This window comes from Daucus carota, chromosome 1 (genome assembly GCF_001625215.2).
Source record: "Daucus carota subsp. sativus chromosome 1, DH1 v3.0, whole genome shotgun sequence".
Classification (NCBI taxonomy): Eukaryota; Viridiplantae; Streptophyta; class Magnoliopsida; order Apiales; family Apiaceae; genus Daucus; species Daucus carota.
In genome coordinates, this window is record NC_030381.2 from 32,693,119 (window position 1) to 32,712,942 (window position 19,824).

Here is a 19,824-nt window from a genome sequence, read left to right on the forward strand (position 1 = left end):
GACAGTCTAAAGGGTACTTGGTAACATAATATGTACTCGGATATTTAGGACATCAATTAGTTGAATGCTTGAATGTCAATAATTCTACATTTCATGAACTCCATTTTCTGTAAAAGATTTTATCATTCTTGTTTCAAATCACAGAGTTACGAGACGTGAGACGAGAAAGTTAGCAAATTTAAAGTTAGCAATTTTAAGACTACACAGTTAGCAAATTTAACTATAATTATACATTGATTCACTCAAATTTACTCTCGCACTCAAATTTACTCTCTTGATGCGAGAAAGTTAGCAAACCGTATTTAACTATACATTAGTTCACTTAAATTCACTCTCTTAAAGCGAGAAAGTTAGCAAATCCAAGACTACACATGTACCGTTTTTAACTATACATTACTTCACTCAAATTTAACCTAGCAAATTCAAGACTACATATATGCCGTATTTAACTATACATTAGTTCAATCCAGTATACTCTCTAAATGGGTCCCACACTGTTATAGATTGTTATGCTGTGAGACAAAGTGCCGGTAAAAAGATTGTTGTGGTAGAATCAGATAATTGTTTGGTATTTTTTTTTTGATATGTGCTTATTTGAGTTATAATAACAATAAAAAAAATTGGCGAGGTTTGATAATTAAATCTGTAACTTCTGCAAAAACTGAAAAGCAGCTTTTTCCAAGAGCAATGGGAGGACCTGCTTTTTCTATAAATAATATTTTTACTATTTGAAATAATATTTAGAGATATTTGTGTGATATTTATTGTGATTTTAATGATTCAAATGATACCTTGTCAAGTTTGGTAAACTAATTGATATATACCTACCTCGGTGATCATATAGATATTTAACCCGAAATACAATACTATCTTAACGAAGTTATTTAATCAATTATTACTTGCCTTATTCAATTAAAACTTGCCTTAGAGCATCTCCAGTAGAGTTTTAACATGTTTCCTAAATATATAATAAAATATTCATTTTTGAAGGGATTACTATATTTTATTGAATGAGAACTCCAACAGCATTCCCTATTTGTGCTCCTTATTATTATTATAACATTATATTTAATTTGTAAGTAGGAGAGAGAAATGAGGGAAAGAGTGGGAAAAAGGAGAGAAGTGAATATTTTATTTGTTCAAAATAGTATGAAGAATGGTTCCACAATCTTTAAAAATGAGAAATAAAGTGAGCATCCTAACTTTTTAAGGATTTGCTAGGACGAGTTGTGTTTTATGTCATATTCTTTATTATAATACGGCTCAATTAAAAAATGCAGTATTGGGTTCGTATTAAGTTTGCAACAAAAACGTGCATAAAAATATACTAGACCAGGCCAAAATAATCACATCTTTTCAGAATGAATAACAAATTTAAAGCAATGAAAAGAAAAATAGGTTGACACTTTGTAGCCAAAGAAATGTAAAAAATTACTCAGGCTAAAGGGAAAGTAATTGAAAAGGTACGTAAATTTAACATTTGGAATTTCTAACAGAATGATAGGACCTTAAACATGATACATTAATAGTCACTTAAACCGTGCAGCATTACAATTCATGAAGAACATATAAAATTTTATATCCACATTTATAAAATTAGCACCAGAGAAAGATACACTCACAACAAATCACAACCACCTTGATTGTAAACACATTATATGAAAAAGTTGGGAAAACGAAAAAGAAAAAAAGACATGCTTGTTTCTGTATTCCCATTTACAGTCAAATGCCACCGGCCCACCAGGCAGAAAATTCAAAGCACGGTTATATAACTAAAGGGCAGTACATACATCTAAATTATGCTTCTATATATTATGAAAATTTCAATTCATAAATCAAGCTTTAAAATATAAGGGAATCTCATTAACCAAACTAAGGAAATCTCTATTTGTAAACTGATTTACTTTGCTTTTAGCAAGACTGCCATTTCCCCTACAGAAGAATCTTAAATGGAACCTAGTTGCTCTTCCTTCTTTCTCTGATCCGTAGTTTAGCCACAGAAAAAGGCTTTACCATAAAACTCTATCAAAGTCGAAATAAATAAATCATCAGCTCATTTTAGCTTGAATTTGCCGATGAATATGTACCAAGAACTCAACGTAGGAGAGACCACTTGGGGCCTTGTCCTCCACCATATATGAGAAGAATTGCATTCCTGCAAAATAATTAAGAAAAAGTTTTGGGAAAGAAGTCAACATACTTTAGAAAATAAAAAACACTCAAGGCAATGCCTGGGAATATGATGATTCCATAAAACAACTCGAGACCCCTAAATACTCTATACTAAAATTGTTTATGTAACTACTGGAATTTCTTCCAAAGGATCCATGTTCTGAATGCATAAGCAGCACACTGATTAGAACAGAATATTAGATCAAGCTGGATCCATATAAACAAAATATACAAAAAAAGAAAAGAAAAAAGTATAGCTCAACTTAGTTGACTGAAACAAGTGTAGTCTTAACACCACAAGACTGCTAAAACAGGCTTAACATATATTTACATAGAACTTTAAATATTTATGAATCCAAATATAGTGTACTCCTTTGAAGATGAATTAGGATGAGAAATATTAATCGTGATACTTCAAAAATAAATCTGAATCATAATGTCAGCTCTAGAGCTTGCTAAACAAAGGTTGCTTAGCATTGGCCAATTCTCAACCTTCAAACTTGTAGCCAGTGTCAAAAAACTAAATTAAACCTCAAGTACTAATCAGTGTTGTTTATGTGTCACATTCTTAAAAAGCACAATTCCCACTTGGGAATCGCTACTTGCAAAATGCCATTAATTGTGCGTTTTTTTACAAAAGATATGAATTAAAACACACAATTTTTTTGATACTTGGCAAAGCTTAGCTTTCAATAACAATAAAAAATATACTAACAGAATTGTTCTATTAAAGTTAAACAAGAAGCTCCATGAGTTGCATTTGAAGTCCATTACCCAAACTCTCCATTTTTGTTCGTATAGTGTCCACAAGACATGACACGGGTGGGGGTATGGGATCTGAGCCTGTCATTATTATTAAAACCTTCACCTTGTAGCGTCCCAGTTCAAAATGAAAATTAAGGTCATGTTACAACTTGTGTATAGACAGCGAGGTCCATGAATGACTTATTTCTGTCATTGTTACAATTTGTGTATAGAGAGCGAGGTCCATGAATGACTTATTTCTGTCATTTTATTGAATATATGCTACAATCTAACATACATAAATAAGAGTACGTTATTTGTAGTAGACACCCTTATAATGAATGTGCAATGATTCAGTCCATATTCAGCGGGGGTTGGTTTTTTCAACATTATAGTGTTGCACGGGAGTAAGTTAAAAGTTACACCACCATAGTGTTTTGGTTCCCACTAAAAATGCTTTAGGCTCTGTTTATTTGCCGGAAAACGTTTCCCAGAAAAATATATTTCTCTCATTTTCCAGTGCTTGTTTACCGTCCGGATTTTTTTTTCCAGAAGTCAACCAAACGTGCTGAATAGTCCCTTTAAAAAATGGCATGATTTCTAGAAAATGACTTCCCCTTTCCAAAAGAAGAAAGCATTTTCCAAATTGATCACTTTTCCACCAATTTCCATAATTTTTTCCACCACAGTCAAATGGTGTAAAATTTCTCCCCAAAAATGATTCCTGTTTTTTTTTTCGGAAAAAATATTTTCCAAAATCAAGCTATTTTCCGGCAGGGCCTTAATAAGCAATTCTTAAGTTGCTAGCTTTCTTTTAACGCCTATCACATGCACCAATTTTCTCGAGTGTCCTAGAAGGTTTCACTATTAACATACCTGCTACATTAGATTGTTCTTCAGCCTAAATATTTGGAGGCAATATTAATCATTTACACAAGGACCATAATACTAAGGAAAGTAAAGGAAATAAAAATTTCTGAGAAAATGTAAAGGTAGAGGTATGTAAACCTAAAGCAATTATCAAGGATTTAAGGGTCTCAATTTAATGAACTACAAAACTAGTGCTGACAAAAACTTTTACCCTACATTTAATTCGCACAAATCATTGCTGAATATGTATAGACAGATAGAACATAAATAAAATGGTAACTTATAATTTGGATAAAAGGCTAGGTTCCAGAATTCACCTGATGGTTCCCCTTTCTTGCACAACTTTAGACTGCAACAGAGAAACGAGAGGAAGACACTAATTATTAGAAAAGCATTTTTGGGTGTGTTGGTAACAAATTTCTACGAAGTGCATGACTGAAGATGCGAGTTATAGATAAACAGTAACATCGTACCGGAGGTAGGAACATCTCTGGCGCCTTATTTCATTGATAACTTCATTAAGCTTTTTTGACAACGGATTATCATGTTGCTGTAAAACAAACTGGCAAACAAGGCAAAAAGAAACAACATTACTTGCTTAAAGACAAAACAATTGTGGCAGCTACATAAATATAGTTGGATCCACATTAATCTGCAGGGTTGATCCAAATCTAATATTGGATTAATCACAACACATAAGCTATTCTAAACAAAATATGATAAAAGATGACAGAACGATAAAGTGAACTATGGAGGAAAGATCAGGTCCTTTCGGAAAACAAAACTGATCTTTCTCAATAAAAATAGCATCCCATTCCCTTTGGAGATTAGATATAAATCATGTAAGTTCCACAAGGCTAAAGACGCACCAAACTCTAGAAGCCATAAAGTTAAAAAAAAATGTCAATAGCTATATATAAAACTACTAAAAGTAAAAAAATGAATTAGTGAAGAATATTGATATTTTACTGCATCCAAATGGAAAATAAAAGAAGCCATGAGCATCACACAGTTCCAGAGAAACAGAGCAGCACAACCTCAGCCATGCTGGTATACCTGAGTGGGAATTTCTTCAACAGAAGAAATGCCAAGAATTTGCCGCAAAACATCATGATCGACTGAGTTCCCAATATATATTAAACAATCCTCGCCAGTCTCTAGAAGATATATTCCATCATCAGTCACGTGCTCACTGGAAAGTGGAATAGCGGGAGGAAGAATACCCTCCGTTTCCTAATAGCCATTAAAACCACAATTGTGAAAGGCGCATACAAACATACTTTTATAGATATTCTTCTTAGATGCAGTCTATCTTATATTATAAATATATTTTTAGGAAGCGATATTGAATACCTTCAAGTCAATGTCATGGATACTAATCATCCTAGGGTACACCAACGGTATTGCCAAGGGAGTAGAAAGAGAAGAAACATAATTGATCCAATATGACCGATCATCTATGCGTCCATCAGTTCTCAATCCAGTACCTTTAATCAAAGCTGAAGATGCAAAAGCATGAGACTTGACTTGTCCAGAGTAATCTCTGAAATATAATAGCTCAATCATTCTTACAAGCCATCAATTACTTTACTTCTTAAACCATTATGTTAAAGTGTTCTCACCTTCACCCAAATTATTGTATAAACTATAAACCATTAATATTAACTAATAAGCTATTAGATAGTCTGCTTTAGAAGTAGATTTTCCTTTTTTGCTTGCTTGTGTTTATACTCCCACCACTTCTTTATTGAAGGAACTGTATTTAAGTGGCATTTATTCAAGCCAATAAGAATTTTGAAACAAAATTAGATATACAACTACTGGCAACTCCAGATAAATATAATGTGATCCGGCATACGAAACATATAAGCAGACAAAGCATACAAGAGCTGTTATCCCGTAATACATATCTTACACATGTGATATATATTTAGTACTGATGCCCTAATTAGAAACTAAGAAATGACCATAGCGTCGCAGAGGAATCTCTCATTTTCTCAATTATATGATACCCCGAGTTCTGATAACTTTTTGTTTCAAATTCAAATAATCAAGGCAATCTTAAGTCAACATCCATCCTTTTTACTGATTCTTGGTGACAATATTATCAGTTGAAACATTATAGTAATCTTACATATACTACCCTAACAATCAAGCCATGACAAAGAGAAACTTATTATAAATGAAGAGTTATTTTAGACAGATATCTATGTTGTGTTGATAGGAAATGTGGAAACATCAAATTAGTCTGTTGCACCAACAAATCCACAAATAAAACGTTGTGGGGATAAAACATACCAAGTGTGTAAAGAGGCAACAATTTAAGAGCCTCTGGGAGAATAAGCTGTCCAGCAGATGATACTGTGGCGCAAAATTTACGATATGAATGAAGAATGTTGATGCAGAGTGTTGTCATCTGCTCTCTGATTTGCAGTAGCGGACTGGAAGGAATTTCAATTGCAGCTGCAAAAAAAAAAAAAAAAAAATTTTTTAGTATCATGGGTAATATACTGAGTAGAAGAATTCATGCATTTCAAGTTGTAACCACGAGGAATAAAAAAATGAACCAAATAACTCAAGGAGTCACTATGAAGTAGATTGTCCACTTGTGACTCAACAACATGAAAACTGGCTTAGTTTACTATTTGGGAAAATTGACTAAATATTGACTTAAAATTACATATTATTCTTTCACATTCTGACTATACTGAAAACTGGACCTTATGGTAGATTACACCCAGCTTCTTTCAGAAATAGATATTAAGATTTATCTATAGGAAATTGGTGTAATATTATTATCGGATTTTCTAGTGTGTGCCCATGGCACACACTAACAACCACTTTTTGTTTAGGTGGTGGATTTTGATTGGCTCCCATTCCCATCCCATTAATAATAATCCCCCCCCCCCCCCCCCCCCGGCATGCACAAAAATTCCCACCTATGTAAAAGGTAGTTGTTAGTGTGTGCCCATGGGCACACACTAGAAAGACCCTATTATTATATAAAAATAAACAGATTGACCATTCAAATTAGCAGAAGCCACTTCTGCAGGACAGGGAGTATATCAGATGTATAGAGATAAAGTACCGGCTCATATTAAGTATACATATATATAATATCTTAATGCCCCGTAATCACAGGACATGTTAACTGAAAAGGAATGAAGTACCGTGCTTTAAGAAACAGGCAAACTGAGTATCTAAGTCGGCTGAACGGAACAGATTACTGAGTATGGTAGTGCATGGAAGCGACAAAGTAGAAACTCGTATTCTTCTTTGACCGTCAACTGTGGTGTACAGAAGAGCGCACTGCACCAAAAAGATGGAGAGCTGACTAAAGTGCAAAGCTGGTTGGCAAATTTGTTCTCAAATAAAATGAATATGAAAATCAAACAGTCAGAATGATATAGTCATTGCCTGAAAAGAACATTCTGCACCATCCTGCAATTTCTCATCATGTTTTAGTGTCACCATTATTGTCTTGTCACAATCAATCTGCAAAGAAGTGCTGGATCAGAACTGAAACAAAATCATGTCATAAAACGGATAATACTTCAGAGAGGGAGAGGAAGAGAGACCGCTGGCAGATCCACATCTGTTGGAATGCGTTTACAAAAATTTCCAGAATATTCTTGAACTTGAAGGCCCTACAAGAGAAAAATCTTTTCGTTATTCGTGATATTTTTTCCATCGTGCAGAATAAAATGTCAAGATTACATTATGATACTTTATCCCTTTAGCTGGTATTTGGAACATTTAAGGACACACACACCTCAATTAACTTTGGTGTGTAGACTTTGAACACCCACACACTTAACAAAGTGGGTGGTGCTGACCATTGGCAAACCTTTATCAAATTTTGATGACTAAAGATGGCTTAAAATACATGCTATATTTACCTGGCTGGATCTAACTCGCATAACCGCCTCAAAACCTTGAGGCCTGGTAATGTTCCATCGAAGATCATTGTAAAGCTTGGCAGGGTCAGAAACCGCAGAGAAAGGGTAATAATAATATACCTGAATGAGTAGGTGATTATTGTAAGTCGTAAAACTCAACTAATGAAGGAAATCAAAATACACGCAATAATAGAAACAAAACAGCTAGAGTCAAAGATGTGGGGAGCCTGATTATCCTTGAATCAGGCAAATTTACACCCAGTGCATAGGCTGACTATAGAACGATATATACATTTAAAAAAAACAACAGCAATCCCATTACCATCTTGTTCAGGAACTACTACAACTTTCAGCCATGCTAGTATGTTACACAACCAAAACATTTCTTCTTATCAGTTGAGTAAGGACATTATATCAAACTTGTATGATTACAAGACAACCAAATTCCAGGTACATTGACATATATTTAAAACTGCAAAACCAACTGAGCACCAACTCCTTGGTCCTTACGAAGGCAAGAACAATAACAAGTAATTTGTACTTGAGGAGTTGCCCAAAACATATGTTTACCTAGATACTTAAGGGTTCTAAATGTCAACAAAAGGAACTGGAAATAAAACAAAGATGGGCTAGAAAATTAGTTTTTGATAAACCAACAAATTATTGGAGGAACACTTATGGAACAACAATCAATAAATTAGAGCAAGTCTTGACCTGTGACAGTACAGTTCATAACATCTACTTAAAAAAAATCCTCCCGGCTGCTGTACACTCAAATATAATTATAGAAGTGTATTGCAACAATGAAAGCTGGATCAGTGGTGGAGCCACCTATTGAGCCTCGTCGGGGCCAATTTTTTTCCACAAATATAGTAACATTTACATAATTTACAAGGTTAACAAATATTATGTTACTAAAAATATCTGGTACGAAACTAAACATTTGTGAGATATTTTACAATTCTTCCTTTTTTGGAATTTTGAAGTCACCTTCAATTTAAACTTCAGACATCTCTTGATGCATTCAATTCAGAATTAAAGCTTACAGAATACAGAATTCATTGTCTAGATAGCCAGGTGGAACACAGAACTCCTCAAAGTACATTTAGGGCAATTTTTATCCTAAATATTATAGCTTTAAAAAAAATTATATAGTTTCTCAGTTACCTGCCCCCCAGTAGTCCTTGGAATCACAGAGATTGATGCAATGTCAATATATGTTTGTGTGGTTATGAACACATCAACGCAGACCTGATATATCATAAAAGTATAGGTTTGCAGGAATAAATAATCTGTCACTAATATATCCAAAAATAAATGGTTAATAATCTTACTTCTAAAAATTATGATGGAAGGATTGAATGAAAACAACAAACTTACCTGATACTCGGCAAATTCAATAGCCATTGTCTTCAATATTTTGTCAGCCGGTTGGAGCAACTTGTGAGCCTCCTATATTTGAAATCAGAATTCTAATAATTACATTAATGTCATTAAATCTTGAACTAATAGCCTGGTATGCATGTATTCTTTGTTAAGCCCGAAGTAACAAGAAAAGACTCAACAAATGACACACTACACATCCTTCGCCAATAAACCTTTCACTTATATATGCTTAATGCCTTGGTATATTACCATCTCCAATCCATGACACCAAAATAGTGCAACTTTTACACTATTTTAGTGTCAAAATCACATCATTCATAAAATGCATTGCAGCCCATTGACACTATAATCTACACTAAAAGGAATCTTTCTATGACATGAAGTGAACAAATTTGTTTCGCTAACAAAAACAAGGGCATTGTTGGAATTATGAAAGACATTAAATCTGTTGGAATTATGAAAGACTCCAATCACAGAAATTAGAACTGCAGAGTGCAAATATTAAAACTGAAGAATGCAAGAAACACATAACCAGAAACAATTAACATATCAGTAAACACATTCTGCAGGCGACTAGTCGACCAGGCGACCGAAAGATTGACATTCAGCTAGTCACCATGACAACCTTGCTAGATGGCTATTGAATAGTTATGCTTTCAAGCATATTCTTAAGATATACAAGAGGCAAGAGAAAATACAATTCCTGTAGATGCGTATTTGACACAGATAATAGATGCAGAAGACTGTATGCTGTCCAAAGTACATCTAAAAGGGAAACTAATAGTGTTCAAATTTTTTAATGAAATTTCGGATTTTAGGGTTAGTAACACCTAGAAACTGGAGTCAATTCCCAATCCGGCACGTCTAAATAACATCTAAGTATAATACAGTGTAATCAACCTGCCTGTCCTAATTACTGGTAATACCATATTTATTATAACAATTTTCAAGTGTAAAGGCAAGAAACAAAAGCAGTATCCCTATAGTTACACCTTCTCAGCAGCTGTTATATTAGTTCTTCCTTCAGCTTCTCTAGCAGAAAGGGCACCAATGCCAACAGATGGTAAAACTGTGCAAAATAAATTAAAAAAATCATAAGAACAATATACATTCATTTTTTTGATAAATCATCAAATTTGTCACCTCTCAACTAGCACAGTATAGCATATTCATAATTCTGACAAGAAAATATCCTAATGGCTGAACCTTTTAGGCAGAATTGTACAACTCACCTTACGACTAAATCAAACTAAACATAACACAAAACATTAATAGAGATTAATCAAAAACTCTTCTAATAATACCAATACAGAATAAAACAAAAAAATATATAGAAAGAAAAAAAATGAGCTTGCCTGACTGAAATACCATAAGTTTGCCACCGGTACTCTTCATTGCCAAGAAAGCACCCTAGGAATAGAGTAATATTCATTAATATTTAAGAATTATCAGTAACACAAGTTTACATTGTCTCTTTATGTGCCAACTATAGCTACAGAAGAAAGCTAGTGCGACAAAAACATATAAAATTTAGCATCAGAAAGATAAGCCGAAAATATAAATACACTTCAATAAATCAAAACTGAACAAATTGAAAGCTCTTATGTTTCAATAAAGGTTACACAGTTAAACTTTTGAATTCAATTTCTTTTTCTCAAATTTATAATATAGTATATTAATTATAATTAAATTAAAATCAGTACACTCAATATTATTTAAAACAAAGAATGTAAAAGTACGCTTAATTGCACATTTTAATTTCATATCAAAATAGAATGAATCAACACTGTCACTTGTAAAAAACCAAATATTAATTATCACCAACAAAATTTACAGCTTCAGATATCCACAAGTGAAACTTTCATGTATGTAATCAGCACTTATATGCATACCTTGACAGCTGCACCAAAAGCCGAATCAGCAGTTTTATTATTTTGAAACATGGTGGGGATATTTTCCAGCAAAAGCTCCAAATGCTGACGACACTGCAGCCTCAAACAAGTAGAATAACTAACCATTCATTTTAAGAGTCGATAGGTGATCTTTCCCAAAAATGAACTCCATAAATCAATGGTGTGAAATATTGGTCCTAAAATATTAAAGCAAACTGTGCCTAGAAAAAATTACCTAAAACATAAAAAAATTGCTAACCTCAGAAAGTTGAACAATCACATCACTCTGGAGAGGAGTGTAAACATCTTGAATGTCAGGAACAATAAGCATCAGTGGCTACAGAAAAAAGAAACAAATGTATATTATTAGTGATAACAAACTGTGACTAACTTCTGTTTCAAGTTGTTTCACAACCACTATCCTTTTTTGCTATGTACATTTTACTTTAATTTAATCCATCATACAAAATTACATTCATTCAAGTATCTTAGATCTTAGATACGCTTTCAAAATAACTAGTGTAGTTAAATGAAACATACTTTACAAACTTTTAGCTAGCAAAACATGAACCATGTACAATATAATGAAGATGAACATTTAAATGCAAGTACAGTACTTGGAGGCAGGAGATGAATTCAACTTCTGCTTGCATTCATATATATACAATTATACACACGCGCGCGCGCGCGCGCACACATAACTTTCTTTAAAATCGCTTCCCCTTTTATTAGCTGAAGATCTAATTAGCTTTCACAGGCAACAAAGTGACTAAAAGGGGTGCAATATTATATATGATATCGGTGAAAACTTAAATATATCTAAGGCTGTAAAACTGCAATCATTTGCTGCAATGCATGTAAATGATATTAAACATGATAAATCTCGAGAAAGGGGAACTTATTTTAACTAAAAACAATATTGTAAATAGGTGAACACATGGCACAGAAATATATATACCTGCTGTAATGCACGTTTCAAATTGTAAAAATGAATAGTCGAATCAAACGTCGCGATCCCCACCATCGTCCGAGGGCCCTCCTGCAACAGAAGTAAAAAAGATATAAGATCTACTACAAACGAGGAAATAAAAAAACCAAATATTAATTACCGAACCCTGCAATGCCTAGGCAGTGCAACAACCGGAAAAGTCTGCGAGGGAGGGGGGATTTTCTTATAAATGTGTTAAAATCAAAGAAAAGGATTGATTATAATATATTTTTTTTCCTATGTTTTTAAAACTTCATTAGTTTGACAGTAAAGGTGAGAAAACAATGGGTTTACGAAATCCAAGGAGAACAATGCAAATTGTAAAAACAAATAAAAAAATAAAGCAAAATGATAGAGAATGAGCACTTTCAATATTCGAAGTTTACAACCTTTCGTGTAACCATAATTATCTATTATGTAAGCTGCTCAAGATTGTGTCAACTTAACAACCTTTCGTGTAACCATAATTATCTTATTATCTAATACTGTTGAAGAAACATTTTGCCTAAAAGGTTGATCGGTTAGACATATAATCGACTGGAGTACAGGACTACATATAACTCTCTTCTTCTCTATGGAAGTAGTTTTCTTCTATCATAAAGAAGATACTTATGACCGACCAGTAGTATCAAAGGTAGTTCACCAAGTTGTAGAATCTCTATATATGGCCCTGCCACCTTTTTTGACTACAAAAGAGCAGCATAAAAAAGGATTGAGAACTAGTCTTTGTGCAGTAAATACGTGCACTATATTTGCGGTAGGCTCTTAACCCACGTCGACAAGTCAGCGACTAGTTCATTTGGAGAGAAGTCAACAAGCAACTTGTTACATTTGCATCATATATATCTGTTGATGATACTATCATAGCATGAGAAAGCATCCTGAATTAAAAGACTATATCACTTTATATTTTCTACTCTCATGTTATTGTCAACTCTATATACTGCGTAAAAAGTCAAATCATGATTTCTGACCAATCATAAACATATTGCTCACATATATGTACACTTTCTAATAGCTGGCAAGCAGCGACTTGATTCCAGTTTACTCCTCTACAATAGAAGGCGACGCAACACAAAAACAACACTTAAATGCATCTCAATTCTTAACTCTTCCAAACAGTTTACTAGCCCGTTTAGAATCCACTCCAGCTTCGGGCCTAAAGCATTTGTAATGAGCTCTACAAACGTGCCCAATGCAAAGTCATAAGAATGTAAATGCTTAACTGCTACATTGCAGGTTACAGATGAGAAATCCAGCTTATCATATTAAAGCATATTCCAAACACTACGCTCTATTGTGATGCTGTATATGCTCATTACAGTATATAAATATTCATAAATGAAGGTAATTTGTTATGATCTATTACTTTCTGCAATGCTCGAGACAATTACAATGAATCAAGATTATAACATAAAAAGAAAACATAAACATTTAACTTATGAACTCTGAACATGAGGCAACAAACATAAACTTACTGGCAGATCAGCAATAACTTGGCTGATTGCACTACATGCAGCTGCTGTTGCACCAGTCTGTAGTGAGTTCATTGACACATCAACGAGAAAGAAAAATACTGCAGGCATTGGATCGCGCACCTGACAAAAAATGAATTTGTAAGAATTTACTTACGCACCATTTTATTAGAAATTTGGCTGAATTGAAGCAGTCTAACTGTATTGCTCATGAACCAAGTTTCTGGAAGCTTGCAATCTTTAACTCCAACAGTTGTCCCCTTAAAGTCTAAGACTAAGAGGGCTTGATAATACCAAAATGTTGGTTCATTACCAAAACTAAGATACTAACCATATATTCTTTGGTGGCAACAAATTCTACTGTTCCTTTACACAGCTCAGGCCTTTCATCGGCATCTCTGCGCCTACCATCCGGGCCTAGATTGCAATGATACTCTCGGGGGGTTTCATCAGTATATCCTGCAACAAATGTCATTCAAGCAAGTTAGAGCTAGTGTTGCACTGCATTTGCTCAGAACGCTATAGACCATAATACTCACCACATAAGTTGCAAATGAAACGTCTTCCCTGGTCAATGAACCTCATGAAAGGATTTATGTAGCCTTTGCAACGAGAACACCGGACAGGACCACTTTCACCAAAATCCACGACCTAAAATGAAAGGAATTATTCAATTATGTGATCTACACTTTACAATCACTAAATCTTCTCACTACATAATATTGATGATCATGAACCTTTATGAATTCATCTACATACTTGCATCTGATTTATCTCTGAACTGTCATCTGTTTAAAAACTCTTTTATTAAATAGGATAGAACTATTAAGACCAGTGATACCAGCATTATCCCAATTACAATACTCTTGTGCTTAAAAGAAATTCTTACATGATTGTGTCTATTAAAATTTGACATAAAAAAGCATTCGGAAATTGCTTCCCTACAGACAATCCTCCACAAAAATGCAGTGTCATCAATAATCATATAAAACCACAAACACATCAAGTTCACACACCCTCAGATCTGTATTCCTCCCAACATCATTTCTCTTCTCCTTTTTAACTCACAACCATAGACCAGCTAGAGCAACTTATCAACAAAGTTTATATTTAAAGAAACTCGCTACTGCACTCTAAACTTCCATATCTGATTATAAGATACAGAGTACATGTTGCCATTTCCCCTAACAGTTCATACAATAATGGTAGAACGGGCAGGAAGGAGGAAGGAATACACACACTCACACACATATGTTTATGTACACACTACACAAAGATATAGACACATTTGTGCACAGGTGTAAGCAACCAAAATAATTGATGGGAGCATCATGTTCACTATAAACAAACTATATTGTTCCATAATATAACCTATATTATATAAATTTTTAGGTCCTTAAATGAATAATTTTACAGAACAGAAAAGTTTCCATGTGACGAGCAACTAGTGTACTGAAAATTGTTAGTAGGCACAAGTTTAAATATATTCTTTTTAATGGTTGGGTACATACTCTTTCCCCATTTAAATCAAGTATGAATGCCTATGCATCTGTAATGATATAGTAAATAAAGGACGCTGAACGAACAAAAATGCAGCAAACATTAAGTCACAACTTTGGGGGATTTTGAAGTGGGGTAAGAAAATATATCTTCTGTGGAGTGCTTTGAATTTTAGGTTACATATTAAAGTTCTTGACTTTCCTAGACTGTTCGCCAGGGCATATCCGAAAGCCATTGGAATTGGAAATCGAAATCGTAAGATCGAAATGCCTCCCAAAAGTAATCACATGATTCAAATTTACTAGTTTACAACCACAGGTTATTTTCCATGGATTTCAACACAGGAAATTTGCAGCAAAGATTTTCGCTTACTCTAGGACAAAACTGGAAACTATTCAGCGTCAGCAAACTTTTATAATATAAAACTATTAGGGGGCAAATTAGTATATTACCTGGATAGGCTCCTCAGAGGGATGAGGAAGGGCCAAGGGCTGGACCAACAGTGCCAACTGCATCCCGGATGTTCCTAGAAGATCATTGGTGCAAGGAATCTGCAGAAACAACATAGAATCTATCATGATTTTGAAAAACAATATAAAGTGTCAGAAATTCGTAGTGCGTTTGAAATTTTGAAATTAAGGACAAGAACCTGGTTGATTGTACATCTCATGTACCGGGGACTGCAGTTTCCGGTGTCCCTGACAATATAGTCAGTGGTAGCCGACTTCATAATAGAAAGCAAACAGAATATAAGAGGCATAAACACAAAGCAATTATAATTTTAAGCAAATAACTTACATCTCAAATAGATATAGGTTTAAAGACACATTCGTATAAACAGGAAAATTAATGCTAAAACAGAAAGAGAAAAAGTCTACAGGCCACAACTCTAGCTAATGAGTGTACATATTAATCATTTCTAGTTGACAACTAGATACTCAAATGCATTACCGGAGGCGGGTTAGCTTGATTGCCCTGACGTGTTTCATGCAACACAACCGATGAACTCGGAATAGGGCGCGGGATCTGATTAGGATCAATTTTTGACGGGCCTTGGCTCATGGCAGGTGATATGGAGGCTGCAGATTCTGGACCTGGCATGTTGTACATCCTTGGGGGTGGAGCAGCACCAGGAATTGCTGAAGGTGGTGCAACCTGGGAAAAAATTTCAAACCTCAAAGGTCAGCACTAAGCAATCAGTAAAAGAATTAATTAGAAGTGCTACATTTTTCGTATGGTGTTACCGGAGACACCGGATATGATTATCATTGATGATGACAGAAATCTATACTTAGCTTACAACTAAATCATTAACAATTTAGAGAAAATAGCTAAAATGGATATGAAATAAATTTGTTTACCTTATACGAATAACATAATTAATATAGATAGCATTAGAAAAAAAGAAACTCGTACTAAAATCATTAAGAGGGATAATAAGCAAAATACTACACTGCAATTCATGTGAAGATAACATTAAAGAGCAAAGGAACGCTGGGGAATTGGAACTACTTCCAGATATATAAAAGATTCTAATGCAATATTACATTAGAAAATTGTTTTTACAGGAAAGGAATAATGAAAGCATTATGAAGAAGTATTCTGTGCAGCATCCAACCGTCAATAGGGGAAATAAGATACATGTTCTTAATTCTGAGGAGAGAAGCTACAATACCTCTACAAGCAAGAATGATGAGTCATAGAAAAGGCCAAAAAAAAAAAAGAAAAAAAAAGGGGGGGGAAGATATATCTTACTACAAAAGAAAAAAAAAGAGGCTCAGTAACAGCTATCTACTGAAGCAGGGGAAATTACATTTCACGTCTACAATCGAGATTCATCAACATCCAGGACTATAGTATAGAAAGTGATAATGAAACCATATTTACTGTCTGCGATTAATGTAGATGTATTCGGAAAAGATTATACAAGGCTATAGAATTTCTAACAGAATCCTACATCCAATATAGATTTTGGTAACATGCAAAAATTCATAATTCAAACAATACGACTCATGATACTACCGAGACATAATTGGAAAATGTGATAATAATGTTTAATGCATTGTGATCTTCAAAAGCACAGTTAATAAATCAGAACTCAAGTATCTTGATGCGAGCGAGTGAAATTCTATTTGTATGCTCAAAAACTTTCTATTGTCACAGTATACCGACTACTATTCCAATTCTAGTCCTATAACAACATGGGGAACATATATTTAGCCTGTATTTAAAAAATTATCAGCATAAATTATAGAACTTGTACTTACCTTCTTACTTTTTCTTGAATATAAGAGAGGCATATTTAAGGCAAATATAGTAGCTTTAAAAAACACGATTAAATTACCCAAAAGGACATAATGATTTATAAATAACATTAAACCTAATATGTACTACGTTACCATGTAAATCTCACCTGACGTTGTTGCATGGACCACGGCTGAGACCCAAACGGAGAAACCTGAAATTGAGGTCCTTGAGCAGGAGCTGAAAATGCTGAGGAGCCTAAAGGGGGTGGTGGCACGCCTTGAGAATGTGATGCGAAAGATGGTGCCAGTGGTGCAGGACCAGGTAAGGGACTAGCAGCTAGACCTCCACTAAAAGGGCGCATTCCTGCAGAGGGCGGCATTGATGGTAGAGAAGGTGGTCCACTTGGCAGAGAAGGTGGCCCACTTACTGGCCGCTGCATTCCCACAGGAGAAGGAAAGCGAGGTCCACCTTGTACACCCCCTGAAGGTGGTCCATTACTAAATGGACCTGGGGCACCAGTAGATGGTGGCGGAACTTGACCTGAATTCATTGGTGCAGACTGAAAGGGACCGGGGCGAGTACCAGGAGGTGGAGGTGCAGGGCCGGCAGAACTGAATGCACCTGGCGGTGGAGGGCCCGGAGGCCTCACTCCAAAAGGCGGAGTAGGACCACTAGGCCTACCGGGCGGTGCATTAGGGGGTCCTAATGCACCTTGCGGTGGGCCAATAGGAGTCCTAGGAACAACACCTGGTGGCGGCGGCCCTGGTCGTGGCCCAGGGGGACCTTGCTGTGGCCCAGGTGGACCTTGCTGAGCAAAAGGCGGAGGAAATGGAGGCCTGTTATTATTATTAACCTGAAAACTCATATTCCAAGATGCAAAAACTGAATCCCCAAAACCTTAATCCACCACTCAAACACTATTCTCTGCATAAAACAAACCTCAATTAAGCAAACAATCAACTTCACAAAAAAAAAAAAATTATCTAAAATCAAACAATCCAGGCCAAACAAAATAACAAATTACATACATGATCACTGTTACTTAAGCACCAAATTCAATCCAGTCAAACAAAATCAAAATCGAAGCCTAACTAATTAAAACATACACATTACTGCAATCACATAATCGACACAAACATAATCACCGCAAACAATCACTTACATGATCACACACATAAAATCACACAGAAGTGATAAGATACAGCAAGTAAAATACAATTACAGGATCAAACACCAATCATAAATCACCTCAATTTAAACATATAACATCAATCGATTTCGAATTAGACCAAATGATTAAATTATATATACATATACATATATACATTAAATTGATCACGGATAAATAAGAAAATTAAAACGCGATTCAGCAAATAAAATGAAGATGGCACGAAAATCGAGAAATACCTCAAGGAAGAAAAATGGGCGGAGATGTACGTCGCGATGGATCGCATACAAACGCAGACAGGATATGAGCGTATGTTTGTGTGTATAATATAATAATATATATTATTATTATTATTATTTATAATTGAAATTATAATCTGCCTGCGTCTGAATTGAAGCTGTTACTGCTGCTATCGCTCGCTTTAGATCTGGACTTCTGTATTTGCCCACAATGCAAATTCTACTCCATTTGCATCTTTTTCTTCTTTCTTTTTCTCAAAATAAGTTGTGATGTTTTTTTTAATAAATAGTTATTATGTTTTTCATTATAATAAAGTATGTTATATAGTTTTTGACAAATAAATAATTTTGTTAAGAGAAATTACTATCAGAACCAAATCGGCACAAACCTCGAACTGTCAACTACGATCAGATTGTGAAACAAAGAACGAGCTAAACAAATACTCCCTCCGTCCCTCCCATTTCTTATCGAATGGGTTGGGCACGGAGGTTAAGAAATATATATAAAGTAGTGGAAAAGAGAAAGAAAAGTGGGTGAAGTGGTGGGACCTATCGATTTTTAATATATAAAAAGAAGGTAGTGGAGTAAAAGTAGTGTGAAAAGGAAAGAAAAATGGAGAAGTGGTGGGACCCATTAACTATTTTTGGTAAAAAAAACTTTTGCTAAATAAAATTTATATAAAAGAGAATAGAGAATACATCCTACAAGGGGCATACCCCAGGAAGATACAGAAGAGAACAGCCGCTCAGCAATCAATCAAGAAAGAAACTTACGACAGGCTAGGCAAACATGTAAGATATAGAGCTTTAAAGCTAAGCAGACTAAGTATAAATTCAGTACAAAAGGCAAATCAGCATACTATCCTCATGCAGCCATTTCTGAAATTTTGCTGAGGTGAATAACTTCTCTCTAACAGTGCGTTTCATAAGAGTAATGGTATGAATAGAAGCATGCCCTGACCCCTGGTTATGTAGACGATAGTTTCTTTCTTTCCAAACCAAGTAAACAGCTACAGAAAGGAAGAGGCTGCCAAGAAGTTTCTCCCTTTTGTTAATATTGATGTGAAATAAATTCTCACTCTCCCATTGACTCCAATCATTAGAGAAAACAATCGGACATGCACGCCTAACAAGCTGAAAATAAGGGCATTCCGTGAACAGGTGCTTCACTGTCTCAATATCGTTACAGAGAAGGCAATTAGAGGGAGTTTGCATCTGAAACTTCAGCATCCGATCCCGGGTAA

General features: G+C 34.7%; 1 protein-coding gene across 2 annotated transcripts; it reads right to left on the reverse strand.

The window, feature by feature from the left end:
* Window positions 1-1,613: 1,613 nt before the first annotated feature.
* On the reverse strand, window positions 1,614-18,811 carry LOC108204390 (protein transport protein SEC24 B). 2 transcript variants are annotated; one of them, XM_017373791.1, is made up of 25 exons: window positions 18,581-18,811; window positions 17,340-18,097; window positions 15,878-16,081; window positions 15,576-15,650; window positions 15,379-15,477; window positions 13,966-14,077; window positions 13,758-13,885; window positions 13,430-13,549; window positions 11,922-12,002; window positions 11,223-11,300; window positions 10,964-11,056; window positions 10,427-10,481; window positions 10,064-10,140; window positions 9,066-9,137; window positions 8,853-8,936; window positions 7,686-7,805; window positions 7,365-7,433; window positions 7,204-7,281; window positions 6,957-7,095; window positions 6,085-6,249; window positions 5,140-5,285; window positions 4,843-5,019; window positions 4,260-4,348; window positions 4,104-4,135; window positions 1,614-2,155 (listed from the first exon to the last, which is right to left on the reverse strand). In XM_017373791.1, exons 2-25 carry the CDS (start codon window positions 18,036-18,038, stop codon window positions 2,049-2,051), a joined length of 3,099 nt encoding a protein of 1,032 aa, XP_017229280.1. In that variant the 5' UTR covers window positions 18,039-18,097; window positions 18,581-18,811; the 3' UTR covers window positions 1,614-2,048. The 2 variants fall into 2 exon arrangements, with proteins under 2 accessions (XP_017229280.1, XP_063936261.1); XM_064080191.1 differs by lacking the exons at window positions 1,614-2,155; window positions 4,104-4,135; window positions 4,260-4,348; window positions 4,843-5,019 and having other exon boundaries at window positions 5,146-5,329; window positions 18,581-18,722.
* Window positions 18,812-19,824: the final 1,013 nt, after the last annotated feature.